General features: G+C 39.2%; 1 protein-coding gene across 4 annotated transcripts in view; it reads right to left on the reverse strand.

Moving 5' to 3' along the window:
* The window catches only part of pam (peptidylglycine alpha-amidating monooxygenase), a 61,031-nt gene that overhangs the window by 16,342 nt on the left and 20,216 nt on the right, over positions 1-24,473 (reverse strand). For all 4 annotated transcript variants that reach the window (XM_085464477.1, XM_085464478.1, XM_085464476.1 and 1 more), the window contains 15 exons: positions 18,535-18,592; positions 17,981-18,068; positions 15,280-15,371; positions 14,986-15,069; positions 9,246-9,294; positions 8,998-9,065; positions 8,176-8,256; positions 8,010-8,086; positions 4,819-4,922; positions 3,523-3,716; positions 3,253-3,309; positions 1,504-1,633; positions 804-920; positions 603-675; positions 165-375 (listed from right to left, as the gene is read on the reverse strand). In XM_085464477.1, the coding sequence (XP_085320603.1) occupies positions 165-375; positions 603-675; positions 804-920; positions 1,504-1,633; positions 3,253-3,309; positions 3,523-3,716; positions 4,819-4,922; positions 8,010-8,086; positions 8,176-8,256; positions 8,998-9,065; positions 9,246-9,294; positions 14,986-15,069; positions 15,280-15,371; positions 17,981-18,068; positions 18,535-18,592 (1,483 nt within the window). The remainder of the gene's footprint in view (positions 1-164; positions 376-602; positions 676-803; positions 921-1,503; positions 1,634-3,252; positions 3,310-3,522; positions 3,717-4,818; positions 4,923-8,009; positions 8,087-8,175; positions 8,257-8,997; positions 9,066-9,245; positions 9,295-14,985; positions 15,070-15,279; positions 15,372-17,980; positions 18,069-18,534; positions 18,593-24,473) is intronic.

Here is a 24,473-nt window from a genome sequence, read left to right on the forward strand (position 1 = left end):
TATATTTTATGAGATGTCACCTTAGTGTCTAATACTTCTTACTACTTGTATGGTGTAAGCATTGTAGCAAATAGGCTAATATCCAAGCTTTGCAGAGTGTGTGTGTGTGTGTGTGTGTGTGTGTGTGTGTGTGTGTGTGTGTGTGTGTGTGGCTGGTGAGATACCTGCACCCCACTCAGACAGGTATTTGCCATCAGCAGAGAACTTAATTATCCTGGCATTACAGTAACCATCAGAGACAAAGATGTTCCCACTTTCAGTGTCAACTGCCACATCAGTGGGCTGGCAGAAATGGTTGTTGTCACTCCCTGGTATAAAGGCCTCTCCTAATGCCATCAAGGTTTTGTCTTTGCCATCACTGCTAACTTTTAACACCTGATGAGTATACAAAGTGAAGCATCTTAAACTTTCCCTTTTGCATTTGTGGTCATTTAAACTAAGTTAATTGATACAACATCCGCTTTAAATACGTAATCCTCAAACCTTATTCTTATAGGTAATATACAATTTCAAAATGTCTCCATCTTTTAATTTATTGGCAAATATGAAGTGCAATCTATACACACTCATTGAGAATGCACCTTACAAAAACAGCAGCTTACCTGATGAAGAGCCACATCAGTCACCCAGTAATTATTCTCTTTGTCTGCTGTTATTCCATGAGGCAAAAAAAACCTGCAACATCAGAGAAATGCTTCATTATAAGACAATTATGACTGTGTTTGAGATGCCTGGTTGTCGGCACTCTAATTCACACACAAAAAAACAATAACAAAAAAACACAAAAGCTCTGTATCACTTACATGTTTCTGCCAGAAGCCTTCAAGATACTGCCCTTGGATGGATCCACAACTAAAATGGCAGACTGCTGAATTGGTCCTAGGGACCTCTGCTGGTATCTTGCCTGATTGTTAAAAGAGCTGGAAAACAAAAAACAAACAAAGAAAAAAAACATGAATGTCTTTTTGCATTTTTATAAAAACAATGTGTGGTGATTTTTCTAGACGTCAAATGCAACAGAAAGTATTTTTGTTTAATAAGTAAATTGTCATCCACATCACATTATACAAAAAAGTGATTAGAGCTGACTTCTATTATGCACTTTTTTTGTGTTATCTCATACTTATCCTTTCATCCTACAATCTACTGGTAAAAATCACTTTTTCAGCTTCCTTTCCTCCTATTCTTCATTTCTTAGACATGACTGGTAACTGGCATCCTATTAGACTAAAAAAGGTTGCGGTCTGAGGAGACACTAAATGCTTTTCTTAACTATAATAGTAATTTTTTGAACCATCAAGACTAAAACTTATTTGGATTTTTTTGTTATACAATTATTAAAAATTTAATCGCTAATACGAGATCTGTGTTCTTTGCCAGTAAGGTGAAGGCATTACATTAGACAGAGTACACAACAATACTGAGAGGGTTTTTTTGGTGTTCTTTTGGTTGAAAAAGCTGTTTAAGAGAAGAATGGTTATAACTTAAGTAAAATAAACTTACTCTGCTCCCCAGTGGTGGTCACCTCTGTGAAAAATGACCAAGTTAGAATCTGAGTCAAGAGCAAGTCCTGACACCTGTCCTAGCTGAAGTGAACTCTGTGGCCAAGCTGAAACTTGCTCAAAATGGTAGTCTATAACAAACACACACACACACACACACACACACACACACACACACACACACACACACACACACGTTAAGGTATGCTCAACACAGTGTCAAAAGGTGGTACCTGGTATCTGATGATAATAAATAAATGTACACAGTGTGGTAAAGTGCACATACAATATATCAATAACAAAACTAGTGCACTGTATTTGCAGACTGGATACAAATCAGTGATTATTCTGGGCTATGACACTCAAGAATTAAATTGGGATTTATGTTTCAACCGTCAATGATAATTAAGAGCTTTGTGTAATCATAGAAAGAAAAGCGCACATGTTTGCATTACCAAATTAGCTGCATCAGATTCCCAGTATCTAGTTGGTATGACTTGTTTCATTCATGCTTCAGAATCATTTTCAGTTGCAGTTATTTATGATTCAGTGGTACTACCCTAGTAGTACCACTGAATTATGAATTATGTTACACATGACATTATGTTTTTTCATATTGTGAAATGTGATGCTAAACAAACTGAGGTAGACTAACTGTTATTTGCTGTACTGTGATGGCTTTAAAGTAAATAACACTGTTGAATTGCACAGAGGCCATCCAGTAAAATATTAGCATAAGCAGTAAATCAGCCAACAACTTGTAAAACATCAGCTGACATCTGGTTGAATTCAGGTGTGTAAATCTACAAAGAGCAGCAGGTCAGCTGATCACAGCCTGTACACTAAGAAAATCCACTGGAGCTCTCAATAAAAATTATTCTGAGTTGTGATTTTTTTTCCCCCATAATGAGCCATTACAACTGATTTCAGGATTCCCCCACCTAAATCCTACTTTAACCCCTGACTGTACTTGTTTTCGTGTTTAATGGCAAAGTCACCCTCTACAACAGCGGTCCCCAACCTTTTTTGCGCCATGGACCAGTTTATGCCCGACAATATTTTCACGGACCGGCCTTTAAGGTGTCGCGGATAAATACAACAAAATAAAACTAGTACCGATACCGAAAAAAAGAAGATTTATTCATAACACACGTGAAAAGACCCAGGAAAACCGAGTTAACGAAGAAAAAAAAAACCCGATAACAAAATAATGCTAAAAACCAATAAAAACACTGAAAACCATACATTTCACACCCGAGTCTTACTCTTGCGGCCCGGTACCAAATGACTCACGGACCGGTACCAGTCTGTGGCCCGGGGGTTGGCGACCGCTGCTCTACAATGTAGGCAACAGAAAAAAGATACATGCATATTTACATACTTCAAATTTATGTAAGTGACTGTGCATTGGGCTTGTAATGCTTTTTTCAAGGTGTAAGAAACGTACACTTGCCTGAATGCAGACTGCACTGGAACTAGTGCCTACACTACAATTTAAACATCATTACATTGTTATCCTTAGCTTAAATTCAATTCAAATTTTTTAATTCAATTTTATTTATATAGCTACAAATCACAACAATAGTTGCCTCAAGGTGCTTTATATAGTAAGGTAAAGACCCTACAATAATACAAAAAGCTTCATATTCTTATAGTATTTGTGTGTGTGTGTGTGTGAGAGAGTGTGTGTGTGTGGAGAGAGCGAGAGAGCAAGACAAAGAGAGAGAGAGTGCAAAGTGTTAGAACTTACCCTGATCCACAGTTTCTAGTTTATTTGTATCCAGCACAACTGCGTAGTCACGATCATCTTTATGAGAGAAAAAAACCAAAATATGGTAACTAAATATGGTAGTTATACAATTAATTTTAAAAAGACAATGGGCCACAGATGGAAAGAATTGCGAAAAATGACTAAAAATCTTAAATTAGCATAGATTTTATTCTACAAAAAACAACAAATGCTAAGTTAACAATTTGGATTAGAGATGGTTAGTATGAACAATATTTGATGTCGCTGTACCTGTGGATTGTCCCAGATGCATCACAGAATTCATATGGCTTGGACTGACATTAATGGGTACATTTGCCTCAGGGGGAATATGTTGGAACAGCTCTTCAGAACCCATCTCCATGCAGTTCATGTAAGGGATAGCATGTCTGCTTTCCATGTAATACATTATATAGAAGTTGCACATTTCATCATCAGAAGTACCGCTGTATTAAAAAAAGATAGATACCTGGTATTGATTTCTCGCCTAGTTAGTATATGCAAATAATGTTTGTGTAAATAGTTTTATGTTGTAAGTGTAACATTAAGACCTTGTCTACAAACTTCTCAACATAGAGTACTATATTTCAGCAGCTATCCCTCTATAAATTAGCAATAATCACTGACAATTGAGGACTAGCATATTTATTTTAAATGACTAACTGTCACAGTTGGACACAATTTATTAATATCAACTACCAGCACAAGAAATACAAGATCCTTATCGGGGTCACAGGCCGGCACGAGCCTATCCCAGCTAACATTGCGCAAAAGGCAGGACAGTACAGGGCACTTAGAACTAGCCTTTTTTAATCATCTTACAATTTGTAAATGTCAGATGAAATCAAAACTAAAATGTGAAAGAAATAAGATGGTTGCATCTTAAGAGCTTTAGTCCATGTTAAGAAATTAGCATTACTGGGCCTTCATTCATTTCAATAAGGCAAGTGCAATTACTGGGCAATCGTGGCTCAAGAGTTGGGAGTTCGCCTTGTAATCGGAAGGCTGCCGGTTCGAGCCCCGGCTCGGACAGTCTCGGTCGTTGTGTCCTTGGGCAAGACACTTCACCCATTGCCTACTGGTGGTGGTCAGAGGGCCCGGTGGCGCCAGTGTCCGGCAGCCTCGCCTCTGTCAGTGCGCCCCAGGGTGGCTGTTGGCTACAATGTAGCTTGCCATCACCAGTGTGTGAATGTGTGTGTGTGGATGACTGGTTATGTAAAGCGCTTTGGGGTCCTTAGGGACTAGTAAAGCGCTATATAAATACAGGCCATTTACCATATACTAGCTGGCCTTACGGGCCAGGCACATACAAAAAACCCACATTCTAGATACATTCTTATGTGGAAAGGCAGGGCAGACTTTGGTACGAGACATTTTTTTAAATTAAGATCAATACAATTTTAGCACAGTGCTTTTTTAAATCTTAATACTTGGAAGCTTAATGCTTGGTTTCTTTATGCCTTCAGTGCATACCATATTGAGAAAAACAGTAAATGGATATAAGTCTAATACTTTTTCACTAAGGTTACATTAGGTTGAAGAACTCACCCAATGTAAGTTTTTGAGGTTTTACCCTCACCAGTGAACACACATCTGGCAGCAAGGGTATCACCATATTTCACAGTCACCTGCTTGTTAGCAGGATAGAAAGCCTAAAGAGAAAAAAATCAGTCAGTGGTGAGCAAAGAGAAAACTAAACTGTACTTGAAAAGAAACAGACAACGTGGGCAAGAAAGAGAGAAAGCATTAAAGAGAAAGAAAGAGAAGACCTGCTTTTACATTAGGTTTCTTGCAGTTTTTGTACCTAGGACAATTTTTTAGTTGTTTGTTAAGGTATTTAAAATTGCTGTATACATTATTCAGGCCTAAAAAGGCACCTACTTACAGTGCCTAGACGCTAGAGTTGTGTCTTGACGTAACAGATTAATCTCTTCATCAAATCAAATCAAATCACTTTTATTGTCACATCACATGTGCAGGCACACTGGCACAGCACATGCGAGTGAAATTCTTGTGTGCGAGCCCCACAAGCAACAGAGATGTGCAAACACAACAACACAAACGAGCAAAATACAAGAATGGCCAACCTGAAACTAATAAATATATGTACAATATATAATAGTGTATGCATTTCTGGATGTGTATACTAAATATTTTCCTACGTGTGTGTGTGTGTGTGTGTGTGTGTGTGTGTGTGTGTGTGTGTATAAAGATTTTTACAAATTAAATAGTAAAAAAAATAATAATAAAATAATAATAATAATAATAATAATAATAATAATAATAATAATAATAAAATATATAAAATATACAGAGTTGAATATGTGCAAAACAAGTGGCATTTATATACAGTGTGGAGTATAATGTTGAAGTTCCAGTAGTGAAGCTGAGGTGTCTATGACGTGTTCAGCAGTCTGATGGCCTGATGGAAAAAGCTGTCTCTCAGTCTGCTGGTACGGGACCGGATGCTGCAGAACCTCCTTCCTGATGGAAGCAGTCTGAACAGTTTATGGCTGGGGTGACTGGAGTCCTTGATGATCCTCCCCGCTTTCCTCAGGCACCGCTTCCTGTAGATGTCTTGGAGGGAGGGAAGCTCACCTCCAATTATCCGTTCAGAGCACCGCACTACTCGCTGGAGAGCTTTGCAGTTGTAGGCGGTGCTGTTGCCATACCAGGTGGTGATGCATCCAGTGAGGATGCTCTCAATGGCACAGTGATAGAAGGTCCTGAGGATGCGGGGGCTCATAGCTTCTGTTAATGAGTGAACATTTTGTCCTTAATCTTAATGTGTTAGAAGCAGGAAAAATGGCTGAGCTTAAGGATTTGAAAGATTTTGACTAGGGCCAAACTGTGATGCGCACATGATTGGATCAGAGCAGCTCCAAAACTGCAGTTCTTGTGGTGTATTCTGCAGTGGTCAGTATCTATCAGAAGTGGTCCAAGGAAAGATAACTGGTGGACCTGTCATGGTCCGGGTGAGTACGGGGTTTTTCCACTCCGCTGGGCTCCACCTTCAGGCAGAGACTCCAATCAGCTTCCACACCTGGTTCCAATCAAGTCACCAGCATATAAGACCAGCATTCACAACAGACCTCTGCTAGATCTTCTGCTAACTCACGTTAGTGCTAGGCCGCCAAGCCCTTGTGAGAGCCCTTAACTACTGCTTTTCTCCTCACCGTGTTTTCTTTGTCATAGGACCCACCTGGCAGTCGCACTTCCCAAGCTAAACTACTCACATCTCCGCCTGGACGCTGGTTCTGTCATCTGGTTGCTTCCTTTCCATCATCGGACTACACCTGCCTGCCTCCCTGCAAAGTCCCTCACTCCAAGTATATTCTGGATCCTCTCTGGACACTCCTCACCCGGAACCCCTTGGACACCCCCTCATCACATGACACTTTAACCTGCAACGCGTAAGCCCTAACCACCATAGTCTACTCCTTCAGCTGTGATTCACTAGACTGCCACTGACTACTTGTCTCCTCTCATTATAGTGACTGCGTACCTCCATCCAAGCCGGTGCCCCTTTTTCCATTCCCAGGATCCATCGGTGAAATCTAGCACCTAGTCATAGCACTCAGAGTTTCATGTTCATAGTTTGGCCCCTCAGTTCATAGCATTCATAGTTTCCTGCTTTGTAAGTTCACTAGGCACTGTAAATAAAGCACTGTGTTCACGCCTGTTTTGCCTCCCTCTGTGTCTGCATTTGAGTCCACACCCACAGCCTGGCCCTCTCGGCCCCAACAGGACCAGCAACAAGGTCATGGGCAGCCAAATGTGTCACTCCATGTACATCACTGATGCACATAGGGAGCAAAGACTGGCCTGTGTGAATTGATCCAACAGATGAGCGAATGTGGCTGAAACTGCCAAAAAAAGTGTGGTTCTGATAGAAATGTATCAGAATACACAGTGCAGACCAGTCAGGGTTCCCATGCTGAACCCTGTGCACCTCTAAAGCACAAACAATGGGCATTGTAAAGCATAAGAACTATAACACAGAGCAATGGAAAAAAGGTGGCCTAGTCTGGTGAATCATGTTTTCTTTTACAGTACATTATGTGGATGGCTTGATTTTCCGGTAATAGACATTCACACCAATGCTCTGTGGGAGATCTTTTTGTAGGGATCTAGCAATGCTCATACTGTTCCTTCTTGTACAAAGGAACACATACCAGTTATAATTGGGTAAGGAACTTGTACTCCCCAGCTCTCCTAAAGTAATTGCCTTTCTCCTTCATGCTCTTGAGAATAAGCTGAGAAACACAGCAAACCTTTGCAAATGGCACATATGAACGGGCCATCCTAGAGGAACTGGACTATCTATCCAACATTTTTTAAAGTCTAAGTATCACCTGGATATAAAGTATATATACAGTCAGGAAAGATGAGGATGGAAAAAAATGTCAGGGCCCTCAACCTGGAAAACCATTGCCGTTTTGGGGCTTGTCTCATTCTTGACCCTCTTTTGTGTACCTGTTGTTCTTTTCACCAACATCAAGCAGCTGAAATTGATTAACAACCTTTCTAATATTTAACTGCCCGGATCAGTATCCCAGAAGTTTAATTGACTTGATACTATACTTTAAAAGTGTTCCTTCAATTTATTTAATGTATTTGATCCCCAAGCCAACCATGATTTAGAAACATATTTTTGAGCAGTATATAAAGAAATGAGAGTTTGCTCAAGCACAGTACTGTGTGGTTCCCAAAAATGGGCCTTTGATTTGATGACCTACCTGTGGTAGCTGAGGGGATTGTCTCCCAATCAGGGTCCATTTCCCATCTCGGATTCTGTAGCCACTGACCACTTTACCTGTGAAAAACAGACTAATTCATACTAACACTTATACTGATAAAAAAAAAATGATCTGAAAAAGTTAGAAAATTATTTGTTTTTCTCACCAAGGCGGTGTGTGTGGGTCCTGAAGGCAAATGGGTAGATTGGATATGAAGTATAATCGCATGCGACATCTGCATCTGTAACTAACACAGGAAAGCAAAGCAAGTCAGGACAGGCATCACTTTTCTTCTGACTTATCCATTCATGCATTCTATCAAGCATTTGTGAACAGACTGAAACAGCTGGCTTTACTTTTAAATATTTATTCAATTTGTCTTGATGCATGCTCAATCATCCAGATAAGTAAATTCCAAAAGGTTGATTCTGTTCATCTGGACATAGTATATTCAAAGGGAGAAACGTTTCGTCACTCATGCAAGTGACCTCTTTAGTTTCAGCTGACTGCAGGTTTCCCCAACCTTATAAACAGTATATTGCACAATAACTGAAACCAGCCCACTAAACAAACACTGGGCTGTGAGGTCAGTTCCTTGATCATTAATATGGAAATTCTCATGACCATTGATCAACAACCATTGATCATAGACGATAGATCAATGGCCATGAGTACCATTCACAGAGAGTTATAGAATAGCTGCAATCACAGAAGAAAATGTGCAATGTACTGTTTATAAGGTTGGGAAAACCTGCAGTCAGCTGAGGCTGAAGAAGTCACTTGGATGAGTGATGAAACATTTCTCGAAACGCTACGTCCAGATGAACAAAATCAACCTATTCAATTTGTTACTTACAAATAAAGACGCTATCCAAGTTAGTTTTGTTATATGACAAAGTACATAAACCCGTAAATGAGACTTTGTCACACACAAACACACGATTTACTGCAGGTTGGACTGTGCTATGTTAAAAGACTTATAGCATACCTCTTTGTCCTGGAAGGATAACTGTGTCCACAGACATGAGCAAATATATGCCAGCAATGAATGGCTGCCTTTTTAGAAGTCCAACAGAAGGACAAAAACAAAAAAGTTTTTTTTCAGGTTATCAATGTTTATATTCTTTGATGTTCTCAACCAGAAAGCAGTCTTGAAGAAACAACTGTTAAAACATCTTCTAATTTATTTTGTTTCATTATTAACTGAAAAGTTGATATATTTAACTCATTACTTACGGCCTAGAAGTCATTCTTAAAGTAAGTCCTGAGCAATCTCTATGGTGATCTGCAACAGGCAAATAAGAGGGGACTATGATATTTATACAGTTACGCTGCGATTAACATAAATGATCAGAGCCTAACCAATGTAGATTTTGGAGAAGATACTGATGTTTGGTGTTTTAAAAATCTGATCTTCTAATGTATCAGACAATTTCTTTTTCTTTCCAACACAAAACATAAACAAACACTCATTATGTGAAGTCCTTTATTTACTCATTCATGCGCTGCACTACTCTGCTCATATCAGCTGGTGTGTTTTTGGCATTTCAAACACAGGTGCTGCAACTGGCAAATTGCAGTGCACCATCTGGTGGACAAATATGCAAAATCAACACTTTTGTTTACTTTATAAATTTTTATTTATTGGTTGTTATAAATGTTGATAGAGAGGGATCAATAAATAGCCAATATTAATAATATCAATGGCCCAATATTATTAATATCAATAATTAAAAATAGTGGCCCATTGAAGTCAATGAACAAGTGACACAGAACAGCAGTTTCCTTGGCTTGCTTGGTTAGCTCAAATTGATCAGCCCAGGCTAGAAGGCCAGAGGCTAATAGTGTTCAAGAAAGTTGACAAATTTTTACCAAATTTAGGTGGTACCCAAGTTAGATACAACTTGTGTGACATAGAGAAGATGGACTGTAGTGCGTGAAAGTTTGTAATAACTCCTTTAGCAAGTTAGCAAGGAAAGCCTTCATAAAGAAGAGAAGGTGTCAAATCCAGTTTAATAAAACTGGCAAGTGGAAGCTCAGCTAAAACTTTAAGAATAGCATCTCTGAGAAATCACTTGGTTGAGCAAATGTGCACCGTTTAACCAACAGTTTTGCCTTGTCTCTTGTAGATATAAAAACTTTATAAACTATATATTTTAATACTTTTTTAAAATCTGTTTTTCTAAGTTCTTAACAGCTGATTTTTTTCCCAAAAGATATGTGGTCCTCTCATGACAAATTTTATACAATCTGATGCATTTACTGTAAATTAAAGAAAGTATGACATGTTTAAGCTCAGTCCTAAACATGTTGAGGAGAAATGTTAATCCATGGGGAACATTTTTATGCAAAATAATATTTTTATTTTTGATCATTTATGTACAATTTGCCAGTAATGAAGTGTTATGTGTAGTGAAGTGTTTCCTTGCTTCTTTTGCTAAAGGAATGGTTCTAAAACAAATCCTGCACCTACTGTCATTGTCCACTAATGATAAATCATTTTGGGTAATATAGTAGATATTTATTTAACTATACAAGTAGGAAAATTTTATAGTTCTTCAGATAGGAAGGCGTGCAGAAAGGCAAAGGCATCCATGTAGAGTGAAGCTGAAGCATGTTATAGGAGGCCGTCAGCAGACAGGCAGCACAAAACAGTGTTTTGTGCACCTACTCCCCATTTCCTAGCAAAATATTAAGAAATGACTGGTGACTCAAGACTTTTGTACAATACTGTATTTAGGTTTGAGAGATTCACCAAAGGTTAAATGTAGAGAACCTACAACTGTGTGTTTGGTTGAAAAACAACAGAAAACTAATGTTAGAAATATCAGAAATGACTTTTATATACATCACCCAAAGCCTCTATAATCATAAATGGTAAATGTTCACGTTATTTTAAGTTGACAAGGGGTACCCGTCAGGGCTGTCCAATAAGTCCATTGTTATTCGCCCTGGCCATAGAGCCCCTCTCTATTACACTCAAAACCTTGCCATCAATTGCGGGTATCCATAGGATGGATAAAGAGCATAGAGTGTCCCTTTATGCAGATGATCTGTTAATGTATGTATCTGATCCTGTTTCATCTGTCCCCGATATTATTCACACCTTAAGCAGCTTTGGCTCCTTCTCTGGGTACAAACTGAACTTCAGTAAAAGCGAATGTTATCCTGTTAACGATCTGGCTCTTCAAATACAGAATAGTGCTGCACCTTTCAAAACAGCCAAAAATGGCTTCAAATACCTAGGCATAAATATAACAAGAGATCTGCATAATCTCTATGAAGAAAATTTCTGTCCGTTATTTGAAAAGGTCAAATCAGACTTAAAGAAATGGAAGCCACTTCATTTGTCGTTTGCAGGGAAGGTAAATTGTATAAAAATGAATATACTCCCAAAGTTTCTTTATCTTTTTCAGTGTATCCCACTTTACCTTCCAAAATCATTTTTTAAATCTATTGATAAAGCTCTGATCTCTTACCATATACATACCATTATACATACCATAATAGACCCATTTCTGTAATATACTTACATATCTATATTATTGTTAATATATATTGTAATATATCTATATCACTAAAGCACTTTTGGATGGATGCAAACTGCATTTCGTTGCCCTGTACCTGTGCATGTGCAATGACAATAAAGTTGAATTCTATTCTATTCTATCTCATTTATATGGGATGGGGAAAAACCAAGAATATGTCTGGATCAGTTACAGAGGCCTAAAGACCTAGGCGGCTTAGGACTTCCAAATTTCCGCCATTACTATTGGTCCTCAAATGTTCAAAAAAAATCATATACTGGCTCAATACCCCTGATGAAGACTGGTGCCAAATTGAAGCGGCATCTTGCATCGCCACCTCTCTTAGAGCCTTGTCAGGAGACAACTGAGGAAGCTTCGCCCCAGAAAGGCAGCAGGCCCAGACAAGGTGTGTCCTAGGATGCTAAAGGCATGTGCTGCTGAACTTGGGGAGCCGCTACAACGAGTCTTCAATCTCAGTCTGCGACTGGGGAGAGTGCCCGCCCTATGGAAGACATCCTGCATCGTCCCGGTCCCCAAAAAGAACCGGCCCAATGAGCTGAATGACTTCCGACCGGTGGCACTGACGTCACATCTTATGAAGACTCTAGAGCGGCTCTTCCTCAACCTCCTCCGACCACAGGTACAACATGCCCAGGACCCACTACAGTTTGCATACAAGGCGGGTGTCGGAGTGGAGGATGCCATCCTGTACCTCCTACACAGAGCCCACTCACACCTGGATGGGGGGAAAAGGCACGATCAGGATCCTGTTTCTTGACTTCTCCAGTGCCTTTAATACCATCCGGCCCTGTATGCTTCAGGAAAAACTGAACAGGATGGAGGTGGACCCCTGCCTGGTGGCTTGGATCTCCGACTACCTCACCGACAGACCACAGTACGTCAGGCTGAAGGACATCACGTCTGACACAGTGGTCAGCAGCACAGGAGCACCACAGGGAACTGTGCTGTCCCCTCTTCACCCTGTACACCTCTGACTTCTGCTACAACTCTGAATTATGCCACATTCAGAAGTTTGCAGACGACACAGCCATCATGGGGTGTATCTGGGATGATCAGGAAGAGGAGTACAGGAGTCTGGTGAGGAACTTTGTCGCATGGAGTCACACAAACCACCTGCAACTCAACACCTCAAAGACTAAGGAACTGGTTGTGGATTTCGGGAGGTCCAGACCAGGTCCACTGCCAGTTCAGATAGAGGGGGAGGAGGTGGAGGTGGTCAACAAGTACAAGTACCTCGGGCTGTGGGTGGACAACAAACTGGACTGGTCATGCAACACAGAGCACCTGTATAAAAAAGGCCAAAGCCGACTGTACTTCCTCAGGAGGCTGAGGTCTTTTAACATCTGCAGGAAGCTCCTGAGGATGTTTTACCAGTCAGTGGTTGCTGGAGTACTTTTCTATGCTGTGGTGTGCTGGGGGAGCAGCACAGCAAAGAAGGACTCATGCAGGCTAGAGAAACTGATCAGGAAGGCTGGCTCTGTGGTCGGCATGAAGCTGGACACTCTGGTGACAGTGGTAGAGAGAAGGACACTAAAGAAACTGCTGGACATTATGAACAATGCTGGGCATCCTCTGCACACGGTCGTAAACAATCAGAGGAGCCTATTCAGCAACAGGCTGCTTCTCCCAAAGTCAAAAACCAACAGACTTAAAAACTCCTTTGTCCCACACGCCATCAAACTGTTTAACTCCTCACTGGAGGGGAGAGGGAGGAGAAACAGGGGGACAAGGGAGGGCGGGAACAACTGAGCTGTAGGTGCTTTTCTACACTGTGCAATATTTGCAATATTTGTTTTTGTTTTGTCTTTTTTCTTATATTTGACTGTGCAATAATCACTGTGCAATATACTCACTCAAATGAGCAATCCTATTTATCCATATTGTATATTCTGTATCTATATATGTGTATATGTGTATATATGGTGTATTTATGCTTATATCCTTACTCTCATTCCCCTTAATGTATCTGTAACATGCAACTTCTGTCGGTGCTTTGCTACTGGAAACTGAATTTCCCGGAGGAACCCACCCGAGGGATTAATAAAGTTTAATCTAATCTAATCTAATATAGACGGTGTCTTGGCAAGTTTTCAGGATTTATCACACAAATTTGACCTCCCTCGGCCCAGCTTATTTAGATACTTCCAAGTTCGTCACTTCCTTCAGCATCACAACCCTGACTTTCCAAATATAACTCCACTTACTGCTCTAGATGATCTGTTGAAACTGACATTTAAGCCTAAAGGCCTAATCTCAAGAATTAGTAATTGTATAGCCTCCTTTCAGAATATAACAATGCCAAAGATCAAAGCAGACTGGGAGAATGAGCTGGGGATGGTTTTGGAGGAGGAGACCTGGGAGAGCGCCCTTTTAAGAGTAAACAACAGCACTTTCTGTGCCAAATTAATTAAACATCATGCAGTTCAGGATTCTACACCGCATTCATTACTCCAAGGCAAGACTAACCAAAATATTTCCAAACATAGAGATGCTGTGAGAGATGTAGAAATCCCTCTGCCGATTTAACACATATGTTTTGGTCATGTCCAACTTTAAAAGCCTACTGGTCAACAATTTTCAAAACATTGTCCGAGGCATTGAATGTTGAGCTTCAACCCAATGCAGTTATGGGCATATTTGGTGTCACAGAGAGAGGATATAGAACACTAAGGAAGAGCCATAAAAACATAATCACTTTCACTACACTGCTTGCACGCAGAAGGATACTTTTGCATTGGAAGTCAAAAAAGCCACCCAAAGCGGCTTTGTGGTTTAGTGACCTGACACAATTTATACAGTTGGAAAAGATAAAGTACGCTCTCAAGGGGTCGAAGGAGAGATTCTTTGCTGTTTGGGATACATTGCTAAAACATTTAGAGTAAATTAAAACCATATCCACCTGAAAGATGCTTGACAGCTGCCGTAAATCCTTTTTTTTTTTTTCTGTGTGATTGGGATTCATTTTGTGTAAACTATTCCCCTTTAAGGGCACATCTTCAAAAATGGTGAACTTCCTTGTACCTCATTTAAATTCACTTTATTCATTTATTTATTTTAATTTCTTTTTCCTTCTGGATCAGTGTCCAATATGTTCTTGGGGTGGAGTATATATATAAAGGAGCATTGTGGCCTTGCTATATCTATGTCTTTGTACTACATTGTTGATGCTCAATAAAAACAAAAAAAGAAATATCAGAAATGATATATACACTACACTACACTAGAAGAAGTTATTGCACTTGGTATAAAAGATTGCAACATTTTATTTCAGAGGTGAATGGTCTTAGTGTAGTATTTAAAATTACTTTTCAAACTCTGGATCTTTCCAGATTTTTACTGAATTACTGCTGCTTTAATTTGAGCTGCTTAATTTGAGCACATAATATATTTTTTTTATTACATTATATTTATGTTTCAAAAGGACTCACCTTTGAAAGCACTAATATCTCCGTAATGAATCTGCAGTACAAAGTAGGACATTCCTGAACTTCTTCCAACTTTAAAGCCAACATCTGATAAAATACAGAGAATAGTGGTTAACAATGGACATAAGACCTCATGAATATAAACAGTAAAAGAAGAGGGAAAAAAATGAGTAGCATACACTACATAACAATATTATACATAAAACCTACAGATTCTTCTTTTAACATAAATGTCAAAAATAAAACTCCACCCCTTTTCACTGCAGCAGTTCAATACAGAAAAAGTCATAGACATACCTTTGGGTAATTTGGTAGGTGGTGCATTTCGAGCCCAGGCATACATAATTGCTGCTTCATCCTCACAAGTGCCTTGCACACTGCCACAGTCCCTTAATGAATTACCACAAAACAGTGAATCCCAAAGGCAGTTACAGAACAAAACAAACAACTATCTCCAGTTTAGCCATTTGCTGTGGAGCAAGCATATAGAGGCATTTACATAACGAAAGACAAACGCACAAGCAAATAATATTACAAATATTACAATACGAGAATATTTGTCATTAAGAACTCAATAGTAAGACTAAGTCAAGGACAGGTTGACCATTTGTCATTGAGCAATTCTACGGCCAAATTACAGTTGTATAGCATCAAATCAAAAGAACCATGTTGCATCAGCTGCACCCTTTCGGGTCGCCACAGTGAATGACCAGGCTCCATCTCATCATGGCATATGTCTAGCATCCCCCTCCCACACCAACCTTCTACATATCCTCCTTCAGTACATCCATTCAAAACTTCTCTGTGTTCTTCTGCTTTTTCTTCTGCTTATCAAATTCATATTCATGCAACATATTCAAGAATTTTTGTCCAGTATATCCACCATCTCTTTACTGCACACTTCAAAAATAACTAAGCTTTGCCTCTCTCTCATTGGATCTTGCAGCATCTGCTTGCAGTCAGCATACATTATGTATTCAGTGTAGCTATAAGGTAAATTTACAGTGACATTAAGAAAGACATAACCTAATAGAAAATTGTCCAATAGAATTTGTATGTTTTTTAGTTTGTGAATACATGTTGCTTTTCATATGTACCTTAAGCAAAAACAGCAGTCAAAACCACTGCTAAGCATTTTCACTTTGAAGTCATAGACGGTATATAACTACCAGGATGAAACTACATTGTCAGAATTAGTAACAAGGTTTAGTTTAGTTATTTGAAAAAATATTCAAGCCAAGGACTCAATTGATCTACAGTTCATTTTATTAGAGCACCTGTCATAAAGATAGGAAAATGTTATCAATCTGTCAAAAACTTACTTAAAATAAAAACATTAATTTCTTAGTTTTTTAAGGCAAAGTCTTGACACAGAGTGAAGTCTAGTTTTTATACCCAAATTTGAGCCAGCACACAGGATTTCTCTGAGAATAACTATAATTTGGCATCATATGCTTTACTACTTTTTCCTTGCTATTTTTGGAAATAGTAACATTTAAAAATTCATGGATAACAAGAATAATTACAGTTTAACACTAAAAACATAATTTATGTTAAAAATCCTGTGCACACAGGTTCTTAATAGATGCACCTAGGGTATAAATTTTTTAAAAAAAGTGTGCATATGAGACAAATATGTAAGAGAGCTTTCTTCCATTTGTACAACATCTCAAAAATTAGAAATCTCACATTAATGCTGAAAAACCTAATCACTGCTAAAGGGTTTCTCACAGTAATGTTTACAATTCTGTGGAAACGGGGAAGCCTGAACCAGCAACAGTTGTCATCACTCACAGAAAGGGGCACAAGCGTGCTACTGAGGAGGGGCTGAGCTACCAGCTGACATGCAACACTGTAGGTGAGGCATTGTCACTGTGTCTGCAGGGAAAGGTATCACCTGCCTAACCTGGCTCATTTGGCCTGCAGGCTGAGAATTTACAATTATTTAAGAAGAATACTCATTTTTTATTGATTGTAACATTTGAACATTGTTGGAGTCACCTTCTTGGTGAACAGCAATGAAATACAATAATGAAAACAACTGACATGGTACCTTGAACATCTAACATGCTAACTGGGAGTTATACCTGAGACAGTAAAAAAAATACTTTTGTGTGCAGAGAGAGAAAGTTTTTGTGCTTGAGAGACCTCTTGGACTGACAACCTGAATAGAGCTTAAGTGGGGCCTCTTAGGTGGAAACATATCAGGTAAAATAGCGTATCCCTGCCAGTGGAGCCCCTTTAGGGACTGAGGCTTCCTCATTCTGAGGGTCGGGTGCCTCTAGGTGCCCAAAGGGGGACACAGAGACCACTCCCTTGCTGGTGGTGCATATACAGCTAGAAGGGGTACTACTCTCGTGCCAATGGGCAGAGAAATGGCAGGCCTGTGAGAGCTAGGTGCAAGTTTGGGATTCATATTACATTTGAAGATGATGCTTGCTTAAGTCATTTTTTTATGCTGCATTTACATTTCCACAGTCAGTGGTTGTGGGTAACTAAAATAAAAAGCTATTATTGGTGCACTAAACAAAACTAGATTTGATCTGTGCTGATGTTCACAGCTAGCCATTATTTTAATAATGGTTAAGTATTTAAATAAGAATATAGTCTAAGATTACAGTTTTTTCCATTACAACTGTTGCTGGGTTTCAAAAATGGTGGTTTTGATTTTTCATGAATAAGATGCTCTCGTGACTCATTAAGTGGCGACACTGACCAGCCAATTGGTGGCATGCAGTCTGACGACGTCACATTTTAGTACCTGCTCTGATCACTTTAAAAACCCAGCTGAGCAGATAGTATTTCAGTACCTGGTACTATGACCTAATAGAAACCCCTGAAAAGCATGGAGAACTGTGGCAAATCTATTCGAGTAGGTAATAATAAAAAAGAGGCTTAACTTGCACTTCTTACGCAAGGTCCTTTTTTTGTTCCTGGGTCCTGGCTTTTTTCCTAACAACAAAAACACTAACAAAATTAATTTAAAGTTGGGCATTACCAAAAGCTGTTGGTGGACACAGGGGTCTGACAGCCAAACAGCAGCATGTGATGGACTGTATCCATACTGGCAAGAGGTATGAAGTCCACTGAAGAGAAAAACACTGGTTAAAAATTTCAACTTCAAATTGACAGTGAAGTTCACACATAACAAATCGCCTTATCGACTAACAGCCTGATTCTTTGAAAATACATCAGACTGGTCAATTGGAGAAAGATCATCACCACCCTCTAATTAATTTAAAGCTAGCAATGACTTAGTTCCCTGAAAAATGTTTCAAAATATGAAATTTTATCAAATTTTTTTAGTGAAATTAATAAAATATTATATTGTGAAAAGAAATTTACACAGGAGATATACAAAAGGTAATCATGGTGACACCATGTGATAGCAATGATGCCTTTAAAATTTCCATTTCAACTGTTGATATAAATTGAACTTGTCATTATTACTTTGTATCCAGCTTATAGGTCAGCTAGAAACATTTTTTTCTGTAATTGCCAATCACTGTAGGTTTTATAATATATAATAAATTAATAAAAGATAAAACTCACCAATATATGCATCTTGCCTAGTTGGAACTGGAAATGCCATGCAAAGGTAAGTGTCCGACTGAAATATTAAGGAAAACAATGACATCAATGAGTCCTAAATGGAGAAAACAAATAAACAAACACGTACACACACACTAGTTAATACCCCTTGGCTTCAGCAGATCCCAGGAGGGATATCCAAGATTTCCGTCCAGGAAAGCGCAGTCTTAGAGCCTCTACTAGACAGGACCCTGACTAGTATCTAGGACTGCACTCTGGGGTCTGCTGAAGCCACTCACCTAGTTTGGGGGGTCACTGCCCCACAGAGGTCACTGTGCTCATGGGGACCAATGTTGTTTTAACACTCCACATCTCTCGAACTTCTTGTGTTACTTCTTCTTGATGTTGCTATTAGGGCTGGGCGATATATCGAGTTTTTAAAAAATATCGATATATTTTTATACGAGATATAAGGTGTGACAATATCCTTTATATCGATATAGTCTATGTTACGTTATAATTATACTTGTGGAGCCGCAAGTTTGCCTCTCTTTCGTCCACTTTTGTCTTTACGCAACGTTACTCGGCCTCGCCCCTCCTTCACTGAACACAGCTCCCCCTCCTCCCCCATCGCTTCACCTGCAGGAAGCAACAAGATGTTAACGGAGATTTGCCATGTCAGGGTTACTGCACATCGCCCCGTGCGTGGGGCTGGACGCCGTCAACGTGTTAGCTAGCTAACCACGCTAACGAGCTAACCACGCTAACGCCATGCAGCCCAGAGGCACTGCACAGCCTAAAATCCTTGCATTTTCTCAAAAGTTGACAGCGCGCCTTATGTATGAATTCTGTTTGTGCTTGATGGCCGCGAACCGATTTTATGTGGTACACAGCGCTCAGCAATCTGTCAAAAATGTTTTAGTACGACTTTGGTAAGCTACGGTGCTGCACCGCTTGATGGATTGTCAGAGCATTACGGCTACCGAGGAGCCTTCGCGGAGTGATACGTACTGTGCTTCAACGTAATATTACCCTACTGTGTATAAGGACTATAAATGGCACCTGTTAAGAGACGTGGTTACGAAGAGGATTTCAAACTCAATGCTGTCAGTCACACAGTAGAAGTTGGGAACAGAGCAGCTGTGAAATCTGTCTTTGTTACTATGCTCAGCGTCTTTTAGTTTACATTTTGACTGCACAATTGTGAGCTTTTTGTTATGCACAAAAACAACATTGTTTTCTTTTATTTATGGAGCATGATTATTTAATAAATGCTCATAATTTATTTTTGAGTAAATCTTATGTACATCTATGCTGTATGTTAATAAAAGTGCCTGTGTGACATCTGGGACACAGCTTTGACTAAGAACTAGAGATGGCACGATACCACTTTTTTATGTCCGATACCGATACCGATATCATAAATTTGGATATCTGCCGATACCGATATGAATCCGATATAGTGTTTTTTAATCAACAAAACTGTTTTTTAAATATCTTGCTGCATTTTGTATAAGTTCATACTCAAGTTTAAAACAACAACTACACTAAAGCTATTCTGTTATACCTGTATCCAAAAAAATATTTCATAGTTCAGCAATACTGATCAATCTAATAAACTTAAACCTACACCATCCTCCCTATTCTGGTATTTTAAAGAGTACTTAGCATATATATTAAGCAACCTAACTAATAGGGTTCCAACTCCCAGCAACAACAAAAATAAATAAATAAAAAATAGGGAACCACCCCTCACGCTCCACCTCATGATGCTTAATCGACGTAATCAACCTTAATTTGATGCAGTGTGGAAAAAAAAATGCACAGAAATCAATTATTTTTCAAGAAATATTAAATAGATTCAACATCTTTCTTCAACAAAATTGCAGACTGCACAGATGGTACCTTCACAAAGGAAAAAGTACTATAGCTTACTAGGGTATATATATATATATTAGACTTAATAGTTACTATATACAGTAATGGACTTCTATTCATTTTGCATCAAATTAAAACTTTGGCTGTCAGATAATTATTTATTAAAAGCTAGACATTTTAAATGAGAATAAGAAAGAAAAGTATGTCTTTGTGCCCCCTTTTCCCTGTTAATGCCCTATCGGCCCCCCTGGCTAAACTTTGCTAGATCCGCCCCTGCACAGTTACCAGCCGTCAGCTATGTAGAAAAAGATCCTCGAGTAGAAAGTAATATTAAATAAATTCTAACAACAGCTTATAGAGCTTAAACGTGCTGCTGTTGTTCAGCCGCTGGTTTCCTCTTTCTGGTGCAAAGTGGGCCAAAAGCAAACAAGAGAGACGTACTCCCGACAGAAAAGCCGATCAGCTGATCGTTAAGCAGTTTCATGATTGAAGTAGCAGCAAGAAGAGGCAGTCGTTTGTTAAGCTTAACGCAGGAATGCTTTACAAACATTCAGAGATGGACTTACACACTTGCTTTACTTCTCTCGGGGATAACTTTGTCGGAGATGAAATGCCGGGTTGCTAGCGAAGCTCCACATGCTATCCAGACCACCGACAGGTCCCGCATGCCACAGCCGCTCTATCACGTGATGCATACTGCTCCGACGTGCTAACGTTCTGAGGTGAGTTACGGCGTGTTGCAAGTTTTGTGAGGTGCTTTTGTGATATTTAATGGATCGGATTACATTTTTTATTTTTCTCCGATATCCGATCCAGTAATTTAGGTCAGTATCGGACCGATACCGATACGTAATATCGGATCGGTCCATCTCTACTAAGAACTCTCTTTTTGTTCTTACTTTATGGCTTAAAAAAAAAATAAAAAATCGAGATATATATCTTATATCGCCGTCCAGGTAAAAAATATCGAGATATGAATTTTGGGTCATATCGCCCAGCCCTAGTTGCTATTAGAGCAGGGCGATATGGCCAAAAATATTTATCACGATATATTTTTGAAAATTTGCGATAACGATATAACTGACGATATAATTGATGTGAGACAAAATACAACTCCACAACAAAAAAAAATGCCATCCGTTTATTTTCACTTAAACAAGCAGCCGTTTTTTAGATGCATTAAAGCTATATAGAAATGTAACAGTGCAAATGCAAATTCCTTGCTGAAAGTTTAACCAAAAGGCATTTCCAGTAGAAATGGGCTGAGATATCCTGAGCATAACCATGTATAATATCCACTGAAGTTAAAAAGAGGTGCTTTGCAACATTAAACTGCAGTGTGCCAAATAAAAAAATCAAATATGTATTTTTCGGACTATAAGGTGCACGGGATTATAAGACACATTAAGTGAAACAAAGCAGTCAGATAAATCAAACTTCATTCAACTCATTCTTCTTGTTTCCTCCACTTCTGTACCTTTGATTCATTAATGCTGTATTCTATCACAGCTGCTCTATTCCCATGTTGTTGCAGTATATTAATGACTAACCTTGTATTGTGGATGGATTATCTCAGTTGTTCTCCTAACTGAAGTTTGGTCCGTTTACAGCATCCTGCCATGCGATTGCATTTGTCTCTAACCATCAGGAACCTTCACGTTAACTTTTATCGAGTGGAAAAGCGTTAGCGTTCATCCTCTAGCTTCACTGTTTATGTTATGCTAACATAGCTGTGTCGCTAGCGATCACGCAGCACATCATTATATACCACCTAGCCCAACTTCAGTAACCTTACAAACGTCACTGCTGTTTAGTTTTCTGTCTTCATTTATGTTGGAAGTGATAGCAGAGCTGTACATTTGAATTTTTTCAGAAATCTCTCAGTCAGAACATGCTATATCATGCTTAGGTAGCGAGCTAACTTCCGCTAACTTCTAACTCCGTTAAATGTAATAAATTCTGTTTTCATGGATGCCTGGATGTTAAACTTCATAGTTACACCTGGCAAAGCAGCAATGCTGATCGTTTTTATTAAAGATGAAAGAATTTAGACAGTTTTTAACTCTCAGTGATGCTGCAGTGTTTGTTTGACTTTGGGACTTGAAAGGGATGGAGTTTAGGACCAGTGTTGCCAACTCCTCAGTAAGGAAAATCGCTATTGGTTGTCCTAAAAGTCGCTAGAAGTCGCTAAATGACGTCATCACCTAATTTGCATAATTGGTCATGCTAATCTAATTGTAACCTATGTTGTTGGAGAGAGAAATAACATCGTGGAAGAGACACAAAGTGAGTAAAAAACGTTCTAAATGCATTTAGAGTTTATTTAGAACTACAAATTAAATTTCTTTTAGCAATTTTTTTTTTTTTTAATGTCACAATTCCAACCCTGCTCCTTTACCCGGGCTTGGACCGGCAAAAGTGACCTGAAATAGGCACTCTGGTGGAGTTACTTTGTGTGTGTGTGTGTGTTTATAAGTAGTTTTAAACCTTGTGATCCACAAAACAGCATAAGAGTAAAAGAGTAAAAGAAGAACTGACTGCGTTGCAGCACCCGCTGCTTGTTGAAAGTAAAAGCGATACGCGCTTTCACGTCTTTTTTTTAGAAAAAAAGTCGCTAAGGGGTCTGAAAACTCGCTAAATATAGCGACAAAGTCGCTAAATTGGCAACACTGTTTAGGACCCAGATTACTCCCAGATTTACGAATGCCTTAGTCCAACAAATACGGCAATAACGACGGCCCGCTTGCATGTTCTACCAAAAAAAAAAAAAAAAAAGAAAGTGCTTTGGTGGGTATCTGACGGACAAACACCAAACCAGTTCTACACCACTGAAGTGGCACCATTTTTACAAAGCCATTCTGGCTCATCCGTTTCACTCAACGATGCGCTTTCTCCCTTCTCATTCTCCGCTGCCGCTATGCTTTTTCGGCCATGTGCGTATGGAAAGAAAGGCACTGTGCATGCACGTTTTATCCATATTCCATTGCGATACTTCATTTTCTTATCGTTGCCTAACATTATACTGGTATTACTGTGAACAGTATAAGATGGCCCAGCCCTAGTTGCTATCACTTTGTATCTATCACTACGGCCTTTTTCCTCTGCTTATCCACCACTGCTATGTCTGGTTGGTTAGTCAACTACTAGTTTCTCCATCTGCATCTGGTCTCACAAGATCTTACTTTTGTCATTCTCACCACCTTTACACAGCCATACTCAGCACAGATGTTCCTGTATGCCCTGTCTGAAACAATCTTGCACCCTATATTTATATGCCAGATTGTTTCAGGGTCATCTTTGACCCTGCATCTGGGGATCCTGTCTCTATAGATCTTGTGCTTAGAGCTTGTTCCCATTGCTGCCATGAGTCATGCGTCTGAGCCATCTTTCAGTCCAACCTTCTCCAACCATTGGTAAGAATTTTCTATATCAGCCACCTTTCCTGTCTATTGGTAGTGCATGCTGTGCAGGGCAGTTTCTGTTCTTCCTCAGGTTTCTGTTGCCCGGGGCATTTACTAAGCACACGATGAGTTGCAGCCATCTTCCAGATGTACTCATGCATTTTGTTTTTTCACCCTGGATAGTGATAATGGCTCTGACACTCACTAGTCCTTGGCCTCCTTTCCACTTAGTGTGCAGTCTCAGGGTGCTGGACTTGGGGCGAAGCCTTTCAAGGCTTGATCAACCTCCATTGTTGCAGAACAGCTTTAAATTGTTAACCCATTTTGAGTTCCGTGAAAAAGTTTTTGGGTAACCTTACCTTTTGGGTTTGTTGGGTTTTTTTTGTTGTTCTTGTTGTTTTTTTGTTGTTGTTTTTTTACCTGTGGCAGTTAACCTTTGTATCATTTTAAACTATTTATTGGACTAGAACAACTTGAATTGTAGTAAATAACTGGAAAAATTGGGGTGTTCTAAAACGCTGACCAACTGTGTAAATAAAATTGAGTTGAATTTAACTGAATTCAAATCAATCCCAGTGAAAATCTGTGAGGTAAACTATAGACCAAAGGCCATGCCAGAAGACCATTACATCTGGAGGAACTTCTTTGAGATTGCCTAAATAAGGATGGGCTGGCATTGCT

The sequence above is a fragment of the Copadichromis virginalis genome, linkage group LG7 (genome assembly GCF_057382275.1).
Source record: "Copadichromis virginalis isolate Kocher_CV1m ecotype Utaka linkage group LG7, C_Virginalis_male_GT1.1, whole genome shotgun sequence".
In the NCBI taxonomy this organism is placed as follows: Eukaryota; Metazoa; Chordata; class Actinopteri; order Cichliformes; family Cichlidae; genus Copadichromis; species Copadichromis virginalis.